Consider the following 23046-nt stretch of genomic DNA (forward strand, 5'->3'; position numbering starts at 1 on the left):
AAGATCAGGAAATGAACCTATCAAATTCAAATAAAAACAGTGAATTAGGCAAAATGAAGTGACAGAGGAACATGTTCCTAACAGGAAGGAACAAGATAAATCCCCAGAAGAACTAAGTGAAGTGGAGATAACCAATCTACCCAATAAAGAGCTCAAGGTAATGATCAAAAAGATGTTCAAGTAACTTGGGAGAAGAATGGATAAACACAGTGAGAATTTTAACGAAGAGGAAAGGATAGGCAAACAGGAAGACAGAGTACTGGAAATCACTCAAGCTGAGCAGAAAAAATAATTTTTGAAAATGTGGACAGTTTAATAGGCCCCTGGGACAACATCAAATGTTCAAATATTTGCATTATAAGGGTCTCAGAAAAGAGAGAGATAAAGGACAGAGAACTTACTTGAATACATAGTTGCTAAAAACTCCCCTAACCTGGGGAAGGAAACAGACGTCAAGATCCTGGAAACAAAGAGACTTCCACACAGGATGAACCCGAAAAGGACATGCCAAGATACACGGCAATTAAAATGGCGAAAATTAAAGTTAAAGAGAATATTAAAAACAACAAGAGAAAAGCAGCAAGTGTGTACAAGTAAATTCCCACATGGCTAACAGCCGACTTTTCGGCAGAAACTGCAGGCCAGATGAAAATGGACAATATATTTAAAGCGATGAAAGAGGAAAACCTACAATCAAGAATTCTCTACCCAGCAAGGCTCTTGTTCAGATTTGCATTTCATCTTAAGAAGTCAGTAACTGAAAACAATTACCATATACAAACCACATGGTAAGTACGAACCAAAAATCTGTGATAAATGCACACACACACACACAAAGAATAGGTAAATCAAACATAATACCAAAGACAGTCATCAAGTCACAAGGCAAGAGAGCAGAAGACAATGACAGGGACAGCACAGGACTACAAAAACAACCCCAAAACAATTAACAAAATGGCATAAATATACACTTGTCAATAATTACTTTAAATGTAAAAAGACTAAATGTTCCATTCACAAGATACAGAGTGGCTGAATATAGACAAAAGAGACAAACCCCATAAATAAGCTGCCTACAAGAGACTCACTTCAGATCTATAAACATACGCAGACTGAAAGTGAGAGGATGGAAAATGGTATTCTATGCTACTACAGATGAAAATAAAAGATAGGGTAGCAATACTAATACCAGACAAAATAGACAAACACTATTACAAGAGAAAAAGGACATTATGTAATGATCAAGGGATCAATCTAAGAAGAAGACATAACAATTGTAAATATATATGCATCCAACATAGGACCACCTACATACATAAAGCAAATAACAGCAACCATAAAGGGAGAAATTAACAGTAACACAGTAACAGTAGGGGGCTTAAACACCTCACTTACATCAATGGCCAGATCATCAATAGAGGAAACCAATAAGGAAACACTGGCCTAAAATGGCGAGGAACTGGAAAAAAGGGAACCCTGGTAGGACTGTGAACTGGTACAGCCACTATGGAAAATACTACAGAGATGTCTCAAAACAATTAAAAACAGAACTACCACATGATCCAGCAATTCCACTTCTGGGTATTTATAGGAAGAGAACAAAAACACTAATTAGAAAAGATTTAAGTACTCCTATGTTCATAGCAGCATTATTTACAGTTGCCAAGATATGGAAGCAACCTCAATGCCCATCAATAAATGAATGGATAAAGAAGATGTGATAGATACAGATAGAGATGTAGACACGCACACACATGGAATATTACTTAGCAATAAAAAAGAATGAAATCTTGCCATTTGTGACAACACAGATGGACCTAGAAGGTATTATGCCAAATGAAGTAAGTCAGAGAAACACAAATACTATATGATTTCACTTACATGTGGAATCTAAAGAGTAAAACAAGTAAATAAACATAACTAGACATGAACAGTCACAGATACAGAGAACAAACAGGTAGTTGCCAGAAGGGAGAGGAGTTGGGGATGGGTGGAGAGATAGGTGAGTGAGATTAGGACGTACAGACAACTAGCTGCAAAAGAAATGAGTCACGGGTGTGAAATGTACAGTGTAGGGAATACAGTCAATAATTAGGTAACATCATAACTAGATTCACTGTGGTGATCATTTTGAAATGTACAGAAGTATCAAGTTGTGTAACACGGACTAACATAGTGAAGTAGGTTATACTTCAAACACAAACCCATAGGAAAAGAGATCAGATTTGTGGTTATCAGAGGCAGGGGGTGGAGATGTGTGAGAATGGGATGAGGAAGGTCAAAAGGTACAAATTTCTAGCTATAGGATAAATAAGTACCAGGGATGTAACGTGCAACATGATAAATGTTAATTAACAGTGCTGTCTATTATGTAGGAAAGTTGTTGAGAGAGTAAACCCTAAGATTTCTCATCACAAGGAAAATTTTTTTCCCATTTCTTCAATTTTATATCTATATAAGATGATGGATGTTCACTAAACTTTCTGTGGTCATCATTTCATGACACATACATATATGTCAAATCACTGATACTGTACACCTTAAACTTATACAGTGCTGTATGTCAATCATCTCTCAATAAAACTGGAAGGAAGAAAAAGCTAAACAGAATTACCATACAATCCAGCATTTCCACATGACCCTAGGTATGAACACAATGAATTGAAAGCAGAGACTGAAACTTGTGTACACTTATGTTTCTAGCAGCACTATTCACAACAGCCAAAAGGTAAAAGCAATCCAAATGCCCATCCATGGATGAATGGATGAACAAAATGTGGTATACACATACAGCAGACTACTGTTCAGCCCTAAAGAAGGAAATTCTGACACATGCTACAACATGGATGAATCTTGAAGACATTATGCTAAATAAAGTAACAAGCCAGATATAAATGGACAAATATTATATAATTCTACTTATACAAAGTAACTAGACTAGTCAAAACACTGAAAACATGAAGTAGAACAGTGGTTTCCAGAGGCTGGGGGTAGGGAAGAAAAGGGAGCTATCATTTAAATACAAAAGAACAAAAGTTTCAGTTTAGGAAGATGAAGAGGCTCTGGCAATGGATGGTGGTCATAACTGCACAACAGTATGTTATGTATTTAATGTCCCTGAACTGTATGTTTAAAACTGACTGAAATGGTAAAATGTATATGCTATGTATGGTCCACCACAATATAAAAAAATTTTAAGTTCAATTTTTTAAAATTCCATGACCCATATGCAAACAGCTCATACAACTCAACAGCAAAAAATAACAATTCAATCAAAAAATGGGCAGAAGACGGAAACAAATATTTCTCCAATCAAGATTTACAAATGGCCAATAGGCATATGAAAAAAATGCTCAATATCACTAATTATCAGAGAAATGCAAATCAAGACTACAAAAGGGCATCACTTCACATCAGTCAGAATGGCCATCATTCAAAAGTCCATAAACAATAAATGCTGGAGAAGTTGTGGAGAAAAGAGAACCCTCCTACACTGCTGGTGGGAATGTAGTTTGGTGCAGCCATTATAGAGAAACAGTATGGAGATTCCTTAAAAAACTAAAAACAGACTTACCATACGATCCAGCAATCACACCCCTGGGTATATATCAAGGGAAACTAATTCGAAAAGATACACATACCCCAATGTTCACAGCAGCACTATTTACAACAGACAAGACATGGAAGCAACCTAAATGTCCACTGACAGATGACTGGATAAAGAAGTTGTGGTATATTTACACAATGGAACACTACTCAGCTGTAAAAAAAGAATAAAGTAATGCCATTTGCAGCAACATGGATGGACCTGGAGATGGTCATACTAAGCGAAGCCAGAAAGACAAAGAAAAATACCATATGATATCACTTATATGTGGAATCTTAAAAAAAAATGACACAAGTGAACTTACTTACAAAACAGACTCACAGACACAGAAAACAAACTAATGGTTACCAGAGGGGAAAGGGTGTGGGGAAGGATAAATTGGGAGTTTGGGATTTGCAGATACTAACTACTATATATAAAACAGACAAATAACGAGGTCCTACTGTATAGCACAGGGAACTATATTCAACATCTTTTAATAAACTACAATGAAAAAGAATATGAAAAGGCACATATGTATATAAACTGAATCACTAACATCATGCAGCAAAAACTAACATAACATTACAAATCAACTATAATTCAATTAAATAAAGTTTCCTGAGCCAAAAAAACAAACAAACAAACAAACAACCCACCCCATCTACAGTATCTAGAAAATCAGTACCAGATCAAGCTTTCAAAATACCAGCATCTCAGATCATAATACCTGGTTGCTTGCCCCATACCCAGCTCTCTAGGATTGACTTGGCCCTATATGCAGGTGCAGGAGTTTCCTCCTCATCTTTTTTCTCTTTGTCATTCAGATCTTCTTTCTTGGTTCCAATCTGAGTATCAATACCATCATCTGGAAAATTAAAAAAAATTTAAGTGTATAACTTGCCTTTTAAAACATGTCATCCACTTGCCCATCTCTTTGCAAAGGTCGCCCCAGAAATGGAAAGGTTAGGTAACAACACACATCACTAGCTGACCACTTGGGGATTGGGGGAAAAAAAATTACATGACTCGTCAGCTACAGTGTGATTTATGAAGTAATAAATGGTCCAGTGACCTTTTTAATAAAGAAATCAATGTATCACTCAAATTCTTCTTTGAAGCATGTCCTCCAAAATATGCCATCAATTTCTTACCACATTTCAAGAAACTTAATCTTTGATGTGTACATTAATTGCTTTTATCCAGTGATTTCCAGATGCTGTGTATCCACGGGAAGGGAGGATGGAGAATGGGAATATGATTTTAAAATTATTTCCAACTCTATACATTTCCTGGCTCCACCACCAACTGAGAACCAGGGCTACACAGGGCCATGACTTCTGACACGAGCATAATTCAAGAGCACTGGCACACAGGAGAAAACTGAGAGCCCTGACTTGAGGCCAATGACAAGTTTCAGTCAAGAACAAACGTCATGGAAACTCCTTACACAGCATGTTAAGAGAGAACTAATCTTAACCTTGAGGTGTAAATGTGTCCTATCCTAGAAGGCCCTTCCTAAATGAACTACTTGCTATATGACATAATTAGAAATATACGGTTGATCTTTGAACAACATATGCAGTCAAAAATCTGCATGTAACTTACAGTTGGCCCTCCATACCCACAGTTCTATCATATCCAACAATTCAAGCCATCAAGGATCACGCAGTGTCGCAGAATTAACTACTGAAAAAAAATCTGCTTATAAGTGGACCCGCGTAGTTCAAACCTGTGTTGTTGGGGTCAACTCTACATCTAAATCTGTAAAAGAGGGTATATCATATCCCAAACAGTGAGGAGTATCTAAAAATATATAAAACCAACAAGGGGCAAATAGTCAAGAAACTCCCACATTCTGTAAGAAAAATATCAGATATCCAATAGAAGGAACCCCAACTAGCTATGAAGAGATACTCAAATTCATATTTAGAAAAAAATTAAAACAATGAAATATTACTTTACACTCATCAAATTGGCACTTGTTAGAAAGTCAAAATATAAACTCCAAGGTAGATTTTTTTTTTTCCTTTTTCATCTGGTTTTGCTCTCTGCTAGACCCCAAGTGCTTACAATGCATACCAGGGAGTAAGCCCTCAATGCTAAGTTCAATAACGAAATAATGCCGCGCGTCAGCAGAACTCTGGGTCCAGAGGCACAAATCTTCACACGCAGCTGGAGGGAGGGCAGACCCCGCAGTCAGCCTGCAGAGCAATCTAGGGCGGCTGAGTTACATGGAAGGTCCTCCAGGTCCCTCAAGGGCTATGCCCACAGAGCTCTCACCCCGACTGGTGGTCAGGAGGATGTGGAGGGCAAAGACCCGCAGCGGCCACTGCTCCTCAGACACAACTGGCCTGGCAAAGGGAACAAAACCCAGGCCAAGGAACCACATAGTTCATTTACACAAATTTACAATGCATGCACATTAGACACCAGAATGTCTTATAATGGCATAAAAACAAACCGATTCAACCGAAAAACGTTTAAAAATACGGACTTAGAAATGTTGTGCCAGGAACTGAAGAGTGTCATTAACTCAACCCTCTGCCCCTGAGGCCCAAGAAAGGGCCCTTGTCACCAGTACACTTCAAATGTCTTTCTTTCAACCTCCTGCCACAGTTACAGTTAACAGTACCTCTCTTTTCTATTTAGAAATATCCAACAACCTCTTGGGCATTAAATACAGATTTTTGGTAATGTGTACAGTTTTATTCATTACAAATATAAAACCATATAGAACCTCTAAATTAAGCACAACAGATTTGCTCAGTCATTAGAAAAAGTCAGGCTTGGAATCAGGTTCTCAACTCTCACGGTACATCAGAAGCAGGGGGTGAGGGGGATACACAGACAGACACACAAGCACGCGCTCACACGTGCACACGTACACACATCAAGCCTGAGTTCCATCACCTGAGATTCTGATTCAGGTGGTCTGGAGTGTGGCCTGGGAACCAGCATTTTTAAGTTCCCGCGTGTTTCTAATATTCAGTCAAGACTGAAAAACACTGGCTAGAAGGCAAAACTTTTACAATAGGGCAAAGCAAATGCAACTGACCAAACAACAACGGTTATTTTAGATACCACAGCCACTCTCACTGTAACAAATTAAGGCTGTGCAGAATTAAAGCTTTTTAAAAAATAAGACGAGAGAAAGGCCAAATAACTTTGGCGCTTGTGTTTTTCACATACTACTTTTCACTAAAAATTGAAAAATGAAATAGTCATTACTGACTTTGTGACTAAGGACAGAGATTTGTTCATTTTTGGTTTTTTCCCAAGTGTGAGAGAGGCACCCTGGACTGGAAACCTGATTGTTGGAATTTAATCTGTACAAGCAACAAGGCTTGAGGTCAGTTACCGTCTCTCAGCTTCGGTTCCATCCTCAGTAAAAGCTCAGAAGCCCACCTCCAGCCCGCTCTGTGACAGGGGAGTACCCACATCTGTGTGGGGGATGTGGGGCCAGCTCCTACATTCCTCCATTTGACCCTCATCAGGGCAAAGAAAAAAATGACCTTACTGGATGTGGATCCCAACCCCGGGGGCTCTCCCAGGAAGAAGAGACGGGTCCCTAGGACCCCAAATCTTCCCCATAACCACACAGAAGATCCTCACTACCAGTGACTGGACAGAGACAGGAACCCACAGCCCAGGTTTACTCAGCTTGAAATCTAAACTACTGGGGAAACGTAGAGAGTGTGAGGAGGGGCAGGGAGAAGGGGGCGTGCACTGCAGGGAAAGGCGAGGCTGCAGCCGGGGATGGTTTCCATGCATCCACCTCTGGGTTGGGAGCTCAGCACCCTCCCACTGCACCACTCCGCTGCCCACGGCTCTGTCAAAACAAAGCTCCTGATCCCCAAGGTTGTGGGGAAAACACCCAGGGTAGCAGTGGGCCCAGTAAAGGGGTTAATCCAAGCCCAAGGAAAGCCCAGGGCCCTGCCGAAATTCCCCATGGTCACAGCACCCACCGCCCCAAAATATCCCATAGCGGGCATGGACACTCTGACACAACGAGTAATAAATTAAAATTAAACCAAGTGTTTAAGCAATTACAAATTGGCTTGACAAATATGGGGCCTGTTATGGGTTGAACTGGGTTCCCCCGCAAAGATGTTTAAGTCCTAGCCTCCAGTATGTGTGAATGTGGCCATATTTGTTAATAGGGTCTTTGCAGATAATCAAATTAAGATGAGGTCACGAGGTGGGCTCTAATACAACATGCCTGGTGTCCTTACCAAAAGAGGAAATCTTAACACAGACAGACATGCACAGAGGAAAGACAATATAAAGACACAGGGAGAACATGACCACCTACAAGCCAAGGAAAAGGACCTGGGACAGACCTTTCTCTCACCATCCTCCGAAGGAAATAACCCTGCCAGCACCTTGATTTCACACTTGCAGCTTCCAAAGCTGTGAGACAATACAGCTCTGTTGTTTACGCCACCAGGCAGTGGTACTGTGTCACAGCAGCCCCAGGGAATTAACAGACACTCTCCCTTAGTGTTGTCAGACACCCCTTCACAGAAAAGGCTTCAGCAGCCTCCTCACACACTCCCTGGCGTCTCTGGACCACATATGATGACTACATGTTGGCCTGAGGCTCCAGATGCAAGAACCAGCCCTTCTCAGCCCGACACCATATATACCTCACTAGCGTGGAAACTGCCGGCCATATGCTGAGGCTCCCAACAGCCCTGAGTCCGTGGCCCTTCACACCCAGCTCCCCACTGTGCTTTGGGTCATGGAAGCGGCACTCCACAAGCTCAGCACAGTTACAGCATCAAACCAAACCCGGGGCCCCAGCATACTGAGTCTGCAGGACGGGTGGTCTCCCCTGTCCTCAGTCCCTCGCCAGATGCCACAGTGCTGGAAGTCACCCTTCTCCAGACTTCAGAGCTACTGGCGGAGCCCGTTAGATCAACTGACTGAACAGTGCAGGGAGTCCACACACTGACACATAGCATCACCGCCACCATATGTGGTAGAGCACAGTGGGCTGCTGCTGCCTCCAGCCCTTAGCCAGGGTGTCCCCAATAAGAATGGAACCCACAAATGGCCAAACTTCATTTCAAGCAGTTTGTCTTAGCACTGGATGTCCTGGCCAACAAATGGCCCCATGTGCATATTTCTACAAACCCTTGGGCCAAAACCTTAGAGTTGCTCTTTTTGGGCTAAAGGACCCTAGGAATCTACCAAAATGTAATATAGCCAAATAGAAATATAAATACCAAATTTATATATACCAAAATATAACTCAAGGCGATATGTCTCTACATACACTAAGAGCACAACACGAGGCCTCAACTGCCTTATCCTTGTCTCACCTCCTAGGGGGCAAGTCTCCTACTCCCGAAAAGTTAGTCATCACCAAGGCTGAAACTGATGGCATGGCATCAAAAGGCCAACTGTGGTACAAGGCCTGAGAGTAAGGTTCTACTTTTTTTTTAATTTAGTACTGAAACATAACAACTATCAACTAGAATTCTATATTTAGCAAAAAAATGCATCATTCTTAAATGAAGAAAATTGGAATTTGTAGTCAGCAGACCTGTTTTAATATAATTACTGAAGGAAGATCTTAAGAACAAGGGAAACAATACCAGAAGGAAATCTGAAATAGCCAGAATGAAGAATGAGCAACAGCAGTGGCATACACCTGAGTAAATGTAATAAATTCCACTTCTCTTGGCTTCTTTAAGTTTGATGATTGAAGGTAAAAATGCAAACATTGTCTAATAAGGTTCTCAAAGCATGTGGATGTAACATATAATAGAACCCTAACAAAGAGGGACAAGGTAAGGTTTCTACATTCCAATTAAAGTGATAAAATACTAAGTGTCTTAGTGAGGGTTCTCCACAAAAACCGAAACAACAAGTGTGGGTGTGCAGGCAGGAGTGGGAGGGGTGCACTGTGAGAGGGAGAAAGACTGATATATTTTAAGGAACTGGCTTCCACAATTGCAGACATTCAAGTCCAAAATTTGCAGGGCAAGCCAGCAGGCTGGAGACCCAGAGAACAGCTGATGTTACAGTTTGAGTCCAAAGGCAATCTGGAGGCAGAATTCCTTCTTGTTAGAGGGAGGTCAGTCTTTTCTCTAGTCAGGCTCTTCAACTGATTGGATGTGGCCCACCTGTATTACAAAGAGTAATCTGCTTTACTCAAAATCCATGGATTTAAATGTGAATCTCGTCTAAAAATCACCTGCACAGAAACATCCAGAATAGTATTTGACCAAATAAATATCTGGGCACCACGGCTTAGTAAAGGTACCAAATAATTAAAGATGGGCTAAAAAGAGATACAGTATATGTTTTTGTATGACATTGAAATATTTTTTTCTATTTACAAAGCACAGGTACAATTTTCAGAGATTTTAGGTGTGAAAACTTTCTAATGGAACACAAACTCAGAAGTAAACATTCAAATTTCCCTTGACTCTGCTGCATGATAAAGATACAGTGCAATATTTATTTCATCTGGCTCATTTTATTACAAATGTAGTACTGATTACATGGCAACCTCACAAACAATTCAGATTTTATGAGCAGGTTAAGGAAAGAAGATGCCTATATTTATTTAACAGGAAAATTTAATTCTCATATGAAAAATAAAAGTGATCCATCAAATCAATAATGGGATTTTAAAAGATAGACAAAGTTAATAAGGAAGACTACTCAGTAGGCGTGAACAGAGCAAAAAAGTTCAAAGTAGCCACCTGAGTGACACAGAAAGAGGCACTCATCTTCAGTGCCCCCTCCTCCTCTGGGGAACTGGTACAGCCCCAGAGTAAAGCCATGACAAGTCAAGAGGCAACTCACTAACTCATGACAAATTCTGACTGTATCCCTCCTGTGTGCCAGTTCTCTGGCAGGTGCCGTGGGTACCAGGGTGAAAAGGACAGAGCCTGCCCTCACAGGTCAGGGCAGATACAGAGTCCGTACAGGCAGGGTGAAGAGCGTTGAGTGTGAATTCAGGGGGCCGTGGCTCCTCATCTCAGGGGCCCTCCCTGGCAGCTTCTTGCATCACCATCCTGTTGTTTTCTTCGTACCTGTTTTCCTCCCACTGCCATTTTATCTGTTTTTTACCAGTTGTCTTAGTCAGGACGTAAGCACCAGGAAAGCCGGGGCAATCCCTGGCTCATTCACCACCACATCCCAGTGCTTACAACCAATCTCACCAACAGCCAGAAGAGTCCGTGAACCAAAGAGTGAATGAAGGAATAACCCACACACTGCACCATTCACCGAGTCTTTTTAGGGAAGAGTGCATTTCAGAGAAGTCCCTGGGACCACAGTGTGGAGAAGGATCTGGAAGGGCTGACACGGGGAGCAAGGAGGAAGCTCTGATTTCGTGGTACAGCCCATAATGACCCACGGCCCCAAGCAGCCCACCTGCAGTCCGCAGGGAAGCTGCAGTCTGGGCCGTGCTTCCCATGCAATCACTGGTCTCTCCTTGACTCAAGGCAGCTGGGCCCAGGAGAGGTCAAATGGTCTCTCCTTAACTCAGTGCAGTTGGGCCCAGCAGGGGTCAATTTACTGATTTCAAAGAAGGATAAAGTCCAGCCAGAGGCTGAGGGTCAAAGTCTAAATGTTGTACTGTTACACCTTTTTATATACTTCTCCTGAATTCTGGTGTACCTTACATCGTAGAGGGCTTTAATTTTTATTTAAAATAAAGTGTGTGTTTCATACATATACTTATATGCCAGTGTATTACCTCTGCAAAGAAACTAAACCTAATAATACTCCTGAGAAGGAAAGAAAGGTATCTGGAGAACAGGATTTGGAAGGAACTCACTTTTTACTGAAAATTGCATTAGCTCTTGATGCTATAACCTGGACATGCAATATAAGTACTTTTTAATGAGGTAAAATTATTAAAAAGTTCTAACACTGAATTTTAAAATAAATGTGTGATATAAAAGATTTGAATTTATCTCTGCTGCAGCTCCTCTAATCAAAACCAGGCATTTCAGTCGCTCAGGCAGGCACGTCCCGTCACAAGATGATTTAACACAGGAACACGAACTTCATTCATCCTAGGACTGGCATCTCCTATGTGCCAGGCACTGTGCTCAGCACCGGGGACTCATGGGGACGGGACACTGACACTTCTGCCTGCACTTAAACCACCACTGTGAGAACCACAAACCCTTAAATAGCACAGACTGGGAGCCAGGTACTGTTCCGCACATGTCATAAATCATACTCTACTCATTAATCAATCCAGTAACCCCATGAAGTAAGTGTTTCATCAGTCCACAGATGCACCTTCTGCAAATTTCAGCATGTCAAATTGAGATGCATCATATTCACGGGCAGCGCAGACACTCCTGGTGATAAATAATAGCACATCTTACTACTAAGGCATCTCAATCTTGCTGAAATGCATTTCTTACCACCCAGATAGCACTCGGAGTGTTTATCTCACCCAGAGCCTTGGGCTGGTAAGGAGAGCTACTCCTCTGTGGCCCCAGGGTCTGTGAACCTTACTATCTCATAGCCAAGTGCAAGACCAGACACCAAAATGAGGACCTGACTTGTTTTGGGGTGGAGAAGACTACGGTGGAAATTCGGATGATTAAAAATAATTCAGATTCATTCAACAGAATATCTTACTTAGCCAGTAGGTCCGTGATATCCAGTACCACTGAAAGTACCCTTCACTGCATATGTGTATTTCCTTACCTCTGCAACGAATTGTTAACTTCTAATTCTATTAAATCTAGTGGTATTGCTACTCTGATTAGTTTACAGAGAATAAAACACATAACCCCAAAAAAAATGGAAATCAAGAATCCCCAGAAAAAGAAGAACCTTCTGATACTTTAAAGAGTGGTCAGCCTTTTGAGGGGAGGTGGGGGAACGTCTTTCAGAAATGGAACTCTGGTGTACTGTTGGTGGGAATGCAAGTTGGCACAGATCCTGTGGAAAACAGAACGGAGGCTCCTTAAAAAAAATTAAAAATAGACCTACCATATGATTCAGCAATCCCACTCCTGGATAAACATCCAAAGAAAATGAAATCACTATCTCAAATAGATATCTGTATTCCCACATTCAGTGCATGTATTATTCACAATAGCTGAGACGTGGAAACACCCTACGTACCCATCAAGGGATGAATGGATAAAGAAAACGCACACATACACACGTGCAACCATGCACACACATAAGAATATTATTTGGTCATAAAAAAAGAAGAAAATCCCGTCATTTACAACACCATGGGTGATTAGGACGTTACTAAAGTCAGACACATGATATGATCCACTTACATGTGGAATCTAAAAAAGCCAAATCATGGAGAGTAGACTGGTGGGTGCCAGGGGCTGCAGGGGAGGGGGAATGGGGAGATGTCAGCAATGGGGAGATGAGAAAAGTAAGTTCTTAGGAGCTAGGGTCCATCCAACGTGGTCACTGTACTTAACAACAGTGTCTTGTATACTTGAAAGCTGCTGACAGTAAATCTTAAAATGTTCTTACCACACTCCAGAAAGTGGTAATTATATGAAGTGACGGAAGTATTAACTAACCTTTTAGTGGTAATCTTTTCATTTGATACACATATCAAATCATCACGCTATATACCTTCAACTGACACAAGATATTACATGTCAATTACAGCTCAACAGTGCTGGAGGAAAAAACATTTCTCAGAAACCTCTAACTCAGGAGCACTTTTACATTTAGAATCTAAATTCACATTATCTAGGTGAACCCTTGGATAAAGCAGACTGATTTGATAACTGGTTTAAAATGCCTCTATGTCCATTCCCTGATGTGCCAACAGTGTGGATTACGACACAGTGCATGTTTTCTTAGCCTTGGGCTTGTTCACGCAAAGAGAGCCTAGTTCTTCTGAATTTTCTGAACTTCCTACTTGAGTTTTATTCATCAGGAAGTTGACATGACTTCCACATGTAAGATTGTGAAAATATAAGACTCACTCTAATTGAACTCTAAAATTCTGACAAAAATTTTTGTATCAATAAAAAAAAATCACAGTCCCATAGTGTATTCACTTAAAAGCAATGTTCAAGTCTTTTATCAACTTAAAGACGCTGGCCCAAGATTGAACTGATTTCATCAACAGCTAATGTGTGAACCTCTACACAAAAGCTAGAAGTCACCAAACACAGGTTAATAAATAAATGCAAGATGTGAAAATAAATATATGTATGTTCATGTGTGGCTGGGGCATTGTGCTGTACACCAGAAGTTGACACAATACTGTAAACTGACTGTGCCTCAATACAAACTAAAAAATAGAAAAATAAATAGAAACTATCAATAAACTTAGAACAAACAAGACAAAAACGCACACATCCTTTGCCTCTTATTGCTACTGCAATGGCAGGATGCAAAAACACCTTCGCAGCTCTAACTTGAGTACGTTCTTCGTGCTCACTGGACACGCAAAATGGGGCTCTTATGATGTGGACTCCAGAGCTCCGCTAAAATGCTCTAACACCTACTTCCCATTTTTTTTTATCTGTAGTATAATAAAAATATACATTTGGTCTTTGCCCCAGGTTCCTGGCACAGAGCTCCTAAAATCCTTCGAACTTACTGAGGATAGGAGTGTCTTTTGCTGTTCATCACCAGCCCCTTTCCACTACACCTGGGCTCATGCTAATGCGCTAGCGCAGGGCGAGGCCTCTAGAATGTTTTATGGTGTGGGCTTGACACCAAAAAAATAAATAGTGATCAGAGGGTGAGAACTATCAGCCCCATCCCCCGATCTCCAGAGAGAGGGGAGCTGGAGATTAAATTATTCAATCTCTTGAACAACGAGACTGGGGAGACTCCAGGCTGGTGAAAACGTAGATGCGCCAGGAGAGTAGAGGGTCCCGAGAAGGCATGGGCGCTCCATGGGAGCTCCGAGCTCCTGCCCCACACCTCGCCCTCCGCATCTCTTCCATTTGGCTGCTTCTGAGTTGTACTCTTTAAAATAAACCAGTAACAGGAAACCATATTCAATATCTTATAATAACCTTTTATGAAAGAATATGAAAATGAATATATGTATGTATATGTATGACTGGGACATTATGCTGTGTACCAGAGATCGTCACACTATAACTGACTATCCTTTAATAAAAAATAGATGATAGATAGATAGACAGACAGACAGACTGACTAAACCAAAAAACAAAGAGTTTTCCTGCATTCTGAGTCATTCTGGTGAATTCTTGAACCTGAAGCAGTCATGGAAACTTCCGAATTTGTAGTCAGCCAGGCAGAAGTGGGAGCACTCTGGGAACTCCATTTGTGACTGGCACCTTAAGTGGAGGCAGTCTTATCGGACTGAGCCGTTAATCTGCAGGGCCTGAGGTAAGTCCAGTAGTTAAGTGTCAGAACTGGACTGAATTATTAGACACCCAGCTGGTGCTGGAGAATCACAGAATTGGTGTGAAACCACTATCTGAATTAGAAGCTGTTTAACTTGGATAAAATTTGTAGTTAATATTGATGGCTGAGATTAAACTAGAAAGAATGGTGGCACAGAAATGGAAATATATATGCAAGATGATAAATGTTTCTATCAAGGAAGAAAGACAGTAACTTCTGTCTTAGAGGAAAATGTCCAGTTAAGCCAGAACAGGAAAGGAGATGCTAAGAGATAACTGAGCTGATATAGTAAATTGCAGAAAATTGAGGGAAAGTGAATTTTAACTGCCTTAGTTAACAAAACCCACAAAAATATATCAGGATTGACAAAGGTGATCAATGAACAAAGGTATGAGTCCTAGGCTTCCTCTCTGTGACCACAGCACAGCCATCCTCTCTCAAGCCCAGACCAGCCTCCTCCCAAAGCTGTTTGGTGCCATCTTCCCAGGATCATAGCCTAAATTCCGAACTATAAAACTGTAGAGGTGTTTTTACAACCAGATGGCCTCTGGCTTTTCCTAGATGACCAGCGTAACAAACGCTGGCTCCCATGTCACGGAGTTCATGATGCAACAGTCACACGCAGGGGAAGGCTGGGAATAAAGTCAGGTAGAGCTGGGATGCTCCTTATTTCCCCATGCGCTCGCTGCTATCATTAGAGCATCCCTGTGCTTCAGGGCCACAGTATGGGGAGAGCTGGCAAATCAAAAGGAGAAAACTACTGTTCCCTTGATTAACCTTGGACAAGCAGAAGGTTACTCAAACAAACACACTGCAGTTCCCAGGAGGGTGGGAGGCCCTAGGGACGCTTTCCATGCCTCGCTACTTTTGCTGTGTTCTAACCCCCAGGGTGGACAAGGACCAAATCCTCACACAACAGCCGTGAAACCCACCCTGCGAAGGATGGTACTCCTGTCTATTCTGACAGTGTTGCTAAGCATGATCTGTCAACCAGAGCCTCAAGCCTCATCATCTGCTTCCTTCCAAAGCTAAAGGCTGGAAATTGGGTCCTCGACACACAAAAACAATAGCACCAGCCCCGTAGGGAACAGACTCCAGCAGAAGCTGACATCACTGCTTCCAGTAGACACCAGGCAGACTCCCAGGAGTGGGGTAAGCTTTCCATAAAGGACCCAAGCTTCAAAGCAGTAAGAATTCATTATGAAGGACAGAATAAATTGACGAGGGAAACCTAACTGCGGTCATTTGCTGTTATTGTTTAATCTTCTCTTTTCTAAGGAGTACACGAGGAAGCTCTTTCAAGCATCGTAAGCAGGACCTGGAAACATGTTAGAATCGCAAACTCCCAGACGCCATCCCAACTCCAGGGAATCAGAAACTCTAAGGGTGGGGCTAGCCCTGGGGGTCTGTGCCAGCCCTCAAGGTGATCCTGATTAACCACAGGGCTTGAGAACCCTTGGGCTATGGAATCAGGATTCTCTGAGCCCCCACTGCTAGGAGGACAGGTCCTGACTACACTTCCTAACACTCATGGCCCTTTGCACGGTGGCTTCTAAACTTCAGGGTATAAATGTGTCCCCCAGGAAGCGTGGCCACCGCAACAGCAGGTTTGTCCTCCTGGATTTAGATGTAGCTGGGCACTCAAAAGAGTCCACTTCCCTCCGGCCTGGCCCACCCACTTCTACTGCTCCCGGTCCTCCTCACCCCTGCTGTTCAGTCCTCCACCTGGAGGCCTGTGCTCCCTTCTCCCTGGGGACCCCACACACCACCATCCTTGAACCCAGGCCAGGTCTCCCTGACTAACCCGCAGGAAACACTCCACCCCAGACCTCCCCCAGACCCGGGTGTGGGTGGCATCACGGTGTCCTCACCATCTTGTTATATACTTTGGTATGTCAATGTCTTTTTGGCCCAAATACTCATGAGTTATCTGGGGGGAAAGGCCACATTTAATGTTTTTTTGTTATCTCCTCCACAGAAAAATTATTCAAATCAGCAGAAAAGTTGTTCACGGTCTAAAAAATCAATCAATCAATCAAAAACTCATCTCTAAGCTCTTAAAATTGGAACACATACCAAGAGTACTGACTAGACCAAGAAAAAAAATTTTTTTTAATCCTCAGAACAATTAACACACCTATGTACAATATGAAGCCAGAAAAAACAAAAATAATTTTGCAATTCCATGGAACTACAGAAAGGTAGTCCTGATGTCAATAAATTACATTTGTAGCATAACAGAAAGAGCAATGAAACTCTTTCAAGAGGGTCTGGCTTCAGTTACTAGCTTCGTCCTGTTATTTGTGCCAACTGTGGCCTCCATTTCTTGGTAGAGCCAAGGACTAAACGGAATAATGAGAAAGGTTTACAATAAAGGAAGCAATTCCTGATACTTAAGTTCTTCACAAGGCCAGCACCAGACAAAAATTAAAAAATACGTTTAGCACATCTTTTAGTATCCTCCTAGCTTTCCTTTCTTTACATTCTATTCCATCCTCTACTTTCCTTGAAAATAATAAATACAAACCATCCTAAATAGGGTGTCAATAAGAAATGTTCACTTGAAAAAAAAGTGTAAGCCATCTAGTCTATCTTTTGTAGGGCAGGCCCCTCCCCTGGAAGTAAGCTTCTGTATTCAAAGCTTACTGCTACCTGGGAGGTAACTTTCTGTCCTCATCAGTAGAACCAGAAAGTTCTAGAAGTGACTGTGAAAGAAAGAAAGGTAAGTTTACTGCAAGGGAAGTGCAAGTTATTAGAAGCCACTACTTCACAGAAATAAACCATGATCAAGCTTGACAATAGTTAAGAGCCCAACCCAGGATGGGTGTGTGCGGAAGAAAGTCATAGATCCCCAGGGAAAACAGCAAAGAAATCTGAGTGTTGAAGGAACTTCTCCTCTAGTCCCTATTCTCCTTACAATCAACTACAATACAACCACATATAGTGTACACAGTCTTAAAGGTGAAATCTGGCACATCTAAGCCTATCTGTGAAAAAAGGATTTTCTGATACTAAAAAGCAAATACCATGCCATATTCAAAATAGAAATTTTTACTGAATGCGGAAAAACTATTCAGTTGGGACCCACATAAAGAACAATTATGCTTTGCTTTCTAACCATGTGACTTTTAAAAGAACAAAGAACAAAAATTATTCATTGACTGTAATGAGTAAGAAACACACTTTGAATTTTTCCATGTAAGTAGTTTTTCTCAGAGCATCTTTTAGAACTGATATTTCACAAAAAAACCACTTTGGGAAACACTGTTCTCATACATTAACCAATACTGGAGGGCTGGGAAAGAAGAGCTACAAAATCTTCAAAAATATACAGAAACAGGGAGGGTATAAAGTGGGAGAGTGCATGCTTAGCATGTACGAGGTCCTGGGTTCGGTCCACAGCACCTCCTCTAAAAATAAATAAATCTAATTACCTCCCCCTGCCAAAATAAAATAATTAAATAATACAATAATAAATAAAATATTTTTTGAATATATACAGAAACTACGAAACTACTAAAACATTACAGAGTGAAAGAAGCCAGACACAAAACAGCACACATGATTACATGATTTTATGTACATGAAGGTCTGGAAAAGGCAAAACTAATACATGTCAGAGAAAGATCAGACCAGCAGTTGCCTCTGAGCCAGGGTGGGGGGAGAGAGAACTTTCTAAGTGAGCATAATGTTGGGGTTTAGGTTACACAGATTATAGCTGTCAAAACTGGTGGTATAGTAAACTTAAAACATATGCATTTCATTATGCAAACGTTTTACCTTAAAGACAAAAGGCTACACTGGACTTGACCTAGTTAATACGCACGGGGTATCTGAGGGAGCCAGGTGAGACGCACCAATGGACAGGGGGATGGAGACTGGCAGATACGGGGCACGAATGTGCGGCTGCTCGCTGCATAGACCTTTCGTTGTTCCAGGTGTGTGGAAGTTTTCACAATCAAATAGTAACAAAACAAAGCCAATTTCGCTAGACGTTGTAACTGAAAAGACATATCAATGTCTTTCCAATGTATTTTCAAGTGGACACTATCCCAATTCATTCCCCAAAGAGAAAAATAACTACCTTCTAAAACAGTACTTTTATCCGTTTTGATGATTTTCAAACAGCAGGACTAAAACTTCAGCAGTGAGTCTCAAGTGAGGCCTTTCAGATTCTATAGGTTTGAGGTGAGTACAGGCATCCATTCCTTTTTAAAGCCCGAACAATGATTCTGATTCACAAAGTCAAGAACAACTAAATGACAGAATTTTGTTGAGCTACAGGCCTAAGTAAGAATGTTCACTGGTATTTCCCTGCATAGACAACAATGTACAATAAAATGAAAGAGCCAAGTCCAGTCCACAGGCCAAGGACTTCCAAAGAGTGTTTTATACACTCCCACAGGAGAATCATTTGGGAAAAATTTCAGGAATATTAATTATTTCCACTCAACCTTATAATAACCACGATTTAGAGTTAGCCAACATTTTAAAACATTAACTGGAGTTCGTATAAGCTGCCAACAAGACATCAGAGAAGGACACCACAGAAAGGTGGTTTTACAAAAAAAAAGCCTTTAATTCACAGAGAACAATGAAATCCAGGCAGCTCGTAATATTAACTATCATTTAGACATCACGTGAAACAGAACTTCAGAGTTAAGATCAGATACGCTCCTATTCCTACACCACATTCTAAAATCTATATGAAATGCAATTCATAAAGGTCTTCACAAACTGAAAAATACTAGTAAAAGGCCCTTACCTTTTCTAGGAGGAAGCTCTCCATTCTGTGTTAATTCTGTCCCAGTATACACAATTTCTCCATCTTTAACCATTTCATTCCACAGACCACAGAGCCCATCTCTTGTGAATGCAAGCTGGCAATGATAAATAAAATAAACTTAACAAAGTGATCATACAATGCAATTCTTAAGCAATAACATGAAAAAAATTTCATTCCCACTTAGTATTCAATCATTCAACATTTAATGAAAATTATCCCAAGAAATATAACTAAGTGAAAAAGGGACAGTGCGTAACAGTTTATATACTATGCTAAGTTTTGCTTAAGACAGAATAAAAAAGATACACGTGCACACGTGCTCTGGAAAGGTAAACCAGACACAACATGATTACCTACGGGGAGTTGGGAAGAGGGGTATGGATGGAAGGCAGCAGAGGCGAATCAAAGTAAGGTTCCGAGTCTGAGAAAATACCTTGTATTTACTTCTAAAACATAGAAATGGTTTTCATCTTCAAAAATTAAAATCATAAAAAAGCAAAACTGAGAGCTGGTAACAAGCAAATTAACCTGTGCTTCTATAAAAAGAAGGGTACAGGTGACCCTTGAACAACTCGGGGGTTAACCCGAACAGAACTTACAGAACTTACAGTCAGCCCTCCGTATCCATCGGCCCTCCACACCCACAGACTCAACCAACTGCAAAACACCCGCGGAAAAGTGGATCCACGCGGTCCAAACCTGCGTTGTTCAGGGTCAACTGTGTATCAAGGGCCTTCTGAACTATACATCTTTAGTTGGATACACTTTAAAGGAAAAAGAACTTAAACTTTACTAATTGATCTTATTCATAATCATGATGACATTAAATTTTAAAACTACTTCATGTATATTGTATGATAAAGCAATGTTAATGTCATACAATGTATGTTTTTATAGTAAAGTATGTTAGAATTACTAGAAGATAAAATCAAGGAAATTTTTATGAACAATCTGAATTGGAAACCTCACTATGAATTTACGTTTGTATATCTGCTTGCTCTGTGTTTGGAAAAGACGTAAAATCAATGGCACTCCGGCAGCAACGAGTGTACCAAGCACTAAGATACTGGTTACCAAGTACCACTTCCCACTGAGTGAAACCCAGGCTCTGGGGAAAAAAAGGCTGAACTGAGGGCCAAGGCAGAAAGATGAGCCTAGAATATCTTAGGTTTGCACCAAAAAGGCTGCTCAAAGCCTGAAGGGGACTCCACTGGGCAAATCTAGGACAAATTTGAACATCAAAATACGTAACAACTATACTGAACTTAAAAAAGCAAATAAAAACACAAGTCCACAGTGATACTCAACAACAAAACAAAAATGCTCTTCTTGGTTGTCAGTTTTAGGGAGTCAGAAAAGGTTCCCCATGAAAAAATGCTCAATATCACTAATTATCAGAGAAATGCAAATCAAAACTACAATGAGGTATCACCTCACACCAGTCAGAATGGCCGTCATTCAAAAATCCACAAATGACAAATGCTGGAGAGGCTGTGGAGAAAGGGGAACCCTCCTACACTGCTGGTGGGAATGCAGTTTGGTGCAGCCACTATGGAAAACAGTGTGGAGATTCCTCAGAAGACTAGGAATAGACTAACCGTATGTCCCAGGAATCCCACTCCTGGGCTTGTATCCAGAAGGAACCCTACTTCAGGATGACACCTGCACCCCAATGTTCATCGCAGCACTATTTACAACAGCCAAAACATGGAAACAGCCTAAATGTCCATCAACGGGTGACTGGATAAAGAAGATGTGGTATATTTATACAATGGAATACTACTCAGCCATAAAAACTGACAACATAACACCATTTGCAGCAACATGGATGCTCCTGGAGAATGTCATTCTAAGCGAAGTAAGCCAGAAAGAGAAAGAAAAATACCATATGAGATCGCTCATATGTGGAATCTAAAAAACAAACAAACAAAAACAAAGCATAAATACAGGACAGAAATAGACTCATAGACAGAGAATACAGACTTGTGGTTGCCAGGGGGGCAGAGGGTGGGAAGGGATAGACTGGGATTTCAAAACTGTAGAATAGATAAATAAGATTATACTGTATAGCACAGGGAAATTTACACAAAACGTTATGGTAACTAACAGAGAAAAAAATGTGACAATGAGGGTGTATATGTCCATGTATGACTGAAAAATTGTGCTGAACACTGGAATTTGACATAACATCGTAAAATGATTATAAATCAATAAAAAATGTTAAGAAAAAAAAAAAAAAGAAAAGGTTCCCCAGAGCAGGCAGCAGGTGAAGGGGGCGTGGTGCACACCCAGAGCAGGTGGCCCTTCTGAAAACTGCAGGTGCAACAGCAGCCCTCCGATCAGACAGACAAGACACTTGACACTAAAACAGACACATCTGTTTGCCCATCTTTTAATGGAAGGCCAGGGCCTTTTCTTTGTTCACAAGTCCACTACTCCGTGCCTTGTCACCATTCCAGCATTCACCACTCTCATGAAGCATCCACTACCTCCAGTCTGTTTCTTTAAACGGAGCAAGACTGAAGAGCACTTTGTGAGCAGTCTTAGTACAGAATTCTCCTAGACTTTCAAGACTTCCCCCCACCCCCAATCCTTCACAGTTCTCTCTTACCTAACCTGTACAAGGCATTTTTTTTTAGCATCTCACTTTTATCCAAGCAATGTGTAGTAGGCACATATAAGACGGCCCTCAAGATCCTTGCCCCCAGTGCACACACACGCTGTGGAATCCCTTCTCTGAGTGTGGGCGGGACCTGTGAATAGGCTGGGACATCACACCTGTGATGAGGTTTTGTTTCCTTCTGTGGCAAAAGGTGAAGGAATTTCTCATATATAACTGAGGTCTCACATCAGCTGATTTCTAGTTAGTCAAGAGGAAGATTGTCCCAGGGTCCTGTCAGATGACAGCCCTTAAGAGGAGGGGCCCCTCCAGAAAAGACACTCTCCCCAGCCAGAAGAGTGAAGTGCCACGAGCTGCCTGTGGAGAGGGGCATCTCCTGGGGGCCCACGACTCAGTCCCACAACCCTAACAACTGAATTCTGCCAACAAGGACCTCAATGAGACTCCAGATGAGGAGTCAGAGTGGCCAGCACCCTGAGTGCAGCCTGTGAGTCCTGAAGCAGACCCAGCTAAGCCATGGCCAGACTCCGGACTCACAGAAAGGGGGAGAGAGTACACGTGAGTTCTTTAAAGCTGCTCAATTTGCAGTCAGTGACTTGTAACAACATAGCAACAGAAAACCAATTCGGCAACCGACTCAGTTTTCATGGTAGCCACAACTTTCTTTCAGCACACATAATTCATCTGTTCACATCA

The 23046-nt window shown here is 41.3% G+C and overlaps 1 protein-coding gene across 6 annotated transcripts in view; it reads right to left on the reverse strand.

The window, feature by feature from the left end:
- The window catches only part of HERC2 (HECT and RLD domain containing E3 ubiquitin protein ligase 2), a 177455-nt gene that overhangs the window by 144983 nt on the left and 9426 nt on the right, over positions 1-23046 (reverse strand). For all 6 annotated transcript variants that reach the window (XM_072960744.1, XM_072960747.1, XM_072960746.1 and 3 more), the window contains exons 3-4: positions 19710-19824; positions 4317-4454 (exon numbers count right to left, since the gene is read on the reverse strand). In XM_072960744.1, coding sequence (XP_072816845.1) covers positions 4317-4454; positions 19710-19824 — 253 coding nt within the window. The remainder of the gene's footprint in view (positions 1-4316; positions 4455-19709; positions 19825-23046) is intronic.

This window comes from Vicugna pacos, chromosome 5 (genome assembly GCF_048564905.1).
Source record: "Vicugna pacos chromosome 5, VicPac4, whole genome shotgun sequence".
Classification (NCBI taxonomy): Eukaryota; Metazoa; Chordata; class Mammalia; order Artiodactyla; family Camelidae; genus Vicugna; species Vicugna pacos.